The 4,496-nt window shown below is 33.1% G+C and overlaps 1 protein-coding gene across 1 annotated transcript; it reads right to left on the reverse strand.

The window, feature by feature from the left end:
- Positions 1-311: 311 nt before the first annotated feature.
- LOC140970807 (early nodulin-like protein 17) lies at positions 312-2,917 on the reverse strand. Its single transcript, XM_073432717.1, has 2 exons — positions 2,641-2,917; positions 312-908 (listed from the first exon to the last, which is right to left on the reverse strand). Exons 1-2 carry the CDS (start codon positions 2,813-2,815, stop codon positions 565-567), a joined length of 519 nt encoding a protein of 172 aa, XP_073288818.1. The 5' UTR covers positions 2,816-2,917; the 3' UTR covers positions 312-564.
- Positions 2,918-4,496: the final 1,579 nt, after the last annotated feature.

The raw sequence follows: 4,496 nt of genomic DNA on the forward strand, positions 1-4,496 counted from the left end.
ATATATTGTCATAATTTAGTTAATAATCGTTACCTCAAATCCTGATTACGGTGATGAAATAATCCACGTCTAATAGTGTACGGAACGGAGGAAATATGAAATTATATTTTTAAGTTCAATAATGGCCAACTAGTAAATATTTTATTAAATAAACTGATTTCGTAGTTTTGCAAGTTTGTAATTGTTCGTATAAGTGTGCACGATGAGTTACAACATATCAAAATTTATATATAATCAAATATTTAATATGATTTGAAATCTCTAACTTCAAATTCATCCATTCAAATACAACATAGTTCATTAACACTAAATTCTCAAATATATAAATTCCCTAAGATGATCTGTTGAAATTTTTTACATTGACGAATCGCAATATGAACAATTCTTGTCCTAAGACTGGGAGTATTAAGAAATACAACCACACGAACTCAATATTTCTTCATATTGAGTCGATTAATCCTCAGACACACAAATATGGTAAAATATCACGCAATGGCACACATCTAAAATCCAAAAGGAAATGAATCCCAGACAGCAGCAGCCGCGAACAAATACGGTAAAAGCTCATGCTATGGCACACATAAACGAATCCCAGAAAGCAGCAGCTGCCAATAGGGTAGGCACGAAAATCTGACCTTTAAAACTAGAGAGCAAACTCCGAGAACTGCTTTTTATAGGCAAAGATGACGGTGGTGGAGGTGGATTTTTAACATGAATTGCCACTTTCATGCCTCCGAAACAGAAACCCTTACCGCTGATGAAATAGTAAGTCTTGGTCACATTGAGAGGAACGACGTCCCTTCCTGCGCCAGTGGTCCAATTTTGAAGAAAATGATCGGATATGCAATTCTCATAGTCAGTCTTGTTCACCTCTAGCACGTTCATTTGGGTCCTATCGTACACAAAAACTTGGAAAAAGAACATTAAGAGTTATTTAAGGCTGCCCTTTGATATAAAATATAAATGAACTTGAATATCCAAAGATTCAAAAATATTAAATAGCAGGCACGGTTAGATGAATGGCATGCGTTAGGTTTTCTAAACAAATGTCTCTTATGTCAACTATGTAAGACTGCATTCAAGAAAATGTAATATACGATCTAATGTCAGCAAGATAACTCTATTTTATATAAGCGAGGTGTGCCACAAGTAATTTTCTGGAACTGAAGTTGCAATCTGTGTATCATGTTGCACTAGTAGTCTAGTAGATTCATTTGTTGCTCCCAACACTATAAAATCCACATTTGATCAAGCCTGGTAAGAGATGCAAGTATAAATATTTGCATCTGGCGCTACTCAATAATCTAACTTTTTTTCACCCAAAAAAAAAAAATCCAACTTTTTCAGGTTGGAATTGAAATCCCATCACAGGTTTTATAATTGATACTTCTCTCATTTGATAACAATTATGAAATACACATCCGATTAAGGGCAATGATTCATTCAAGAATGTATAAATATTATTCTTAAAGGGCAGTGAGAAAATCAATCCTAAAACTCCAATCCTAAGGCAAATAAGACGAGCAAAGGGATCGGATGAAAAAGTTTTACTAATAAGGTAGGTGCAGGAGACAAGAGCTAATAGGAGCTATAAATAATGTGCAATTCATATAATCTCTGACAACTTAACGACCACTCCCACAGATTGATCATATATAATAGCTTCCAAATAAAACCTACGCGATAGTCAAATCCTTTACGATTGATAATGCATAGATTGTAGATAGAAAAGTTGAATGTTAACAGAATTTGATGGCTTCATATTGCAATTTCTTGGGCAGCTTGCATTTTTGGACAAGGACAACAGCCAGAACAAAACTTTGACAGTACTGTAGAAACAATGCAGAACACCGAACAAATTGTTAGAAAAGGTGATGCAAAATCAACTGTTGGTCATAAATTGAATGTACGTAGCAAAATAAAACAAGATTCGTTGCGGTAAAGACGGGTGGTCGAGAGGTTTCCTTGTTCTGAGCAAGGAACAAATGTTGGCAAAACAGTCCAAATAGCCGAGAAAAACTGTGTATTCAAATGGTAGAGACAACCATAGAACTAAGCATGTGATTACAAACATTTTTTCAATATCCCTGGCGGCCGATGATTTACGTCAAAGGCCAAAAACAGTGAGGTCGATTCTGTTCATATATCTGATTCTGCGGCCAGATACAATCAATGTGTAACACCAGTGGTGAACGAGTTGGATTCATATAGACTTGTATCAATGCTCGAAATGAATCAACTGTGATATAAGATGTCTGGTAATCATTAACAATGTTCGCGACGAATCTATTCCTTTCCGGAATCTTGGGACTTTAGTTGTGACCAGGTGCCCCAAGCAGAGTTTTAAGTTAGTGATTTTAAACAGTTAGTGAAGAAATTTGAAATCTTGTTTCTTTGCAGCGGGCACTAACACTTTTCAAGTGGGAATTTCAGCAAAACCGACCAAGTGTGCAGCCAGCAACAGAAAGTTCACAAATGAAATAGAGCTAAAGAGCATATCTAGCAGTAAGCAAGAAAAACACTAATGACAAGAATTAACCCTTCAAATTCAAAATACCATTTCGCCTTTCTAAGTAAATATTTTCAAGATAAAAACAAACAAATCAACAGATCTGAAAAGTGGAATAGAAGAAAGCATACACAGCCAATCCCCATTGTAGAATTGCTTTCCTTGAGCCCAGACGGTGTAGTTCACATTTGTGCTCCAACCCATGTTACCGCCCACAGTGTAACGCACAGCCGCAAATTCCGGCATCGCCGCCATTCCCAACGCCAGAACCACCAGCAGGGCAATGCTCCGCCGCAGTCCATCCATTGTATTTGTCCCCTTGTGCTCAACACTCAGTAGTTAGTTACGGTCACTAAATAGTAGGTGTAATTTGGTGTTAATGTGTGGAGTACATTCAGCGACGGTGTTCGTTATTATGGTTTGATTATATTAACTAATCCTAGGATGTCGCTAAGCACGTACACTGCAAATATTCTTTCCTTCGATCAAAATAATTTGTTATATACTTTAAACTGTTAAATTATATAATATACATGTGTTGATCAATTTAATCTGTATGAATATCTCATATCATATGTATGTATGTATGCATGTATATATATACATTATAGATATTATATATTATGATATTTTTTTATTAAGATTGATTGATTTAGAATAATTAACTTATAAACAAAACATAATTATATTATAAAATTACAAAATATTACATTTTTATTTAATAAAAATATCATAAAATGTATTTTAAAAAATTTGTATATAATATATAAATATCATCTCCTACTAAAATATATATTTATCTTTATTCATATTTTTTGAATTTTTATTAATTATATCATTCATAACATCAAAATTATTATGAAAACTCATTTATAGACCATTTAATTTTAATATACCATCTAGATTTTTTCAACAGAACTTATTTAACGTAAATTTTTTTAATATATATGTGCGTGCCAAATATATTATTATATTAATATATTTGTAGAGATTATCAATAGTAAAACTAAAAATAATATTTTCATGTAAAATCAATGTAATATAATCGTTGATAGTAAAACACCAGCACAGTAATATTTCATATGTGTTTCCTTAGTTAAAAAATTAAATTTGAGCCCAATTTTTTCGAAATGATTTGACTTTCAGAAAACTCAGAAGAAACGGGCTTCTGCCAATTATCACTTACATATTATTATATTTCTTTAAATAAGATGTTTCTTGACTCAAACAAAAGTTAAATCGAAAAATATACGGTATGCAAGAATTCGAGAGTGATGACGGCAAACATCGGCCCCAGAACATATTCGACAATATTTCAGTGAATAATATGCTTCTCACGATAATCGATCATACGACACTAAAGAATATTAACACCAAATCACTTATGCCTCTAACCATATATTATTATATTTGTATAGATACATCATTGTTCTGACTTAAAGTTTAAAAATATCAAAACAACATTCAAAGGGTCCTTATCTGTCGCTTCACGATTTTTGCAGACAAACTCCGTCCTCGCTCAAGTTAGTTAGATATTGCCGGTAAATTATATGCAATGCAACACTGATAAATTTAGACCAATAAATTGTGGTGGACCTCGTTTATTTTGTTGATGCCCGCTTCAATTCAATGGGCTTCTCACGACTTTACAAAGATGTCATTGTATTCCGGATACTCGTGAGTCTAGCCTTCCAGAAGACATACCACCAACTGGGAACATAATATAAAACTTGGCTTTTTCAAAATTTTCAAGCAAGTGGATCGCGTCGGAACGAAGCATTCAAAATATGAAAATATATATTTGGAAACGACGTACTTACGTGATGTGATTTCGTTGAAATGGATGAGCCGGGTAAGGAGCTCCAACNATCCTAATTTATAGATCATTTTATATTCTATTTTAGGAATTGTCCATTTATTTAATAAATCTAAATTTTCAGGCAAATCATATTCTTCATTTAAACTGTTTTTAACAGTTTCTTTCATA

Source organism: Primulina huaijiensis, chromosome 2 (assembly GCF_012295235.1).
Source record: "Primulina huaijiensis isolate GDHJ02 chromosome 2, ASM1229523v2, whole genome shotgun sequence".
Classification (NCBI taxonomy): Eukaryota; Viridiplantae; Streptophyta; class Magnoliopsida; order Lamiales; family Gesneriaceae; genus Primulina; species Primulina huaijiensis.

What these genes read in the sequence shown, in the direction of transcription:
- LOC140970807 (XM_073432717.1), bottom strand. Translation starts at nt 2,815, where the DNA reads ATGGATGGACTGCGGCGGAGCATTGCCCTGCTGGTGGTTCTGGCGTTG. An exon ending in CTACAATGGGGATTGGCTGT is followed by an intron (nt 909 to 2,640) that starts GTATGCTTTCTT and finishes TCTTTTTCCAAG; the next exon opens with TTTTTGTGTACGATAGGACC.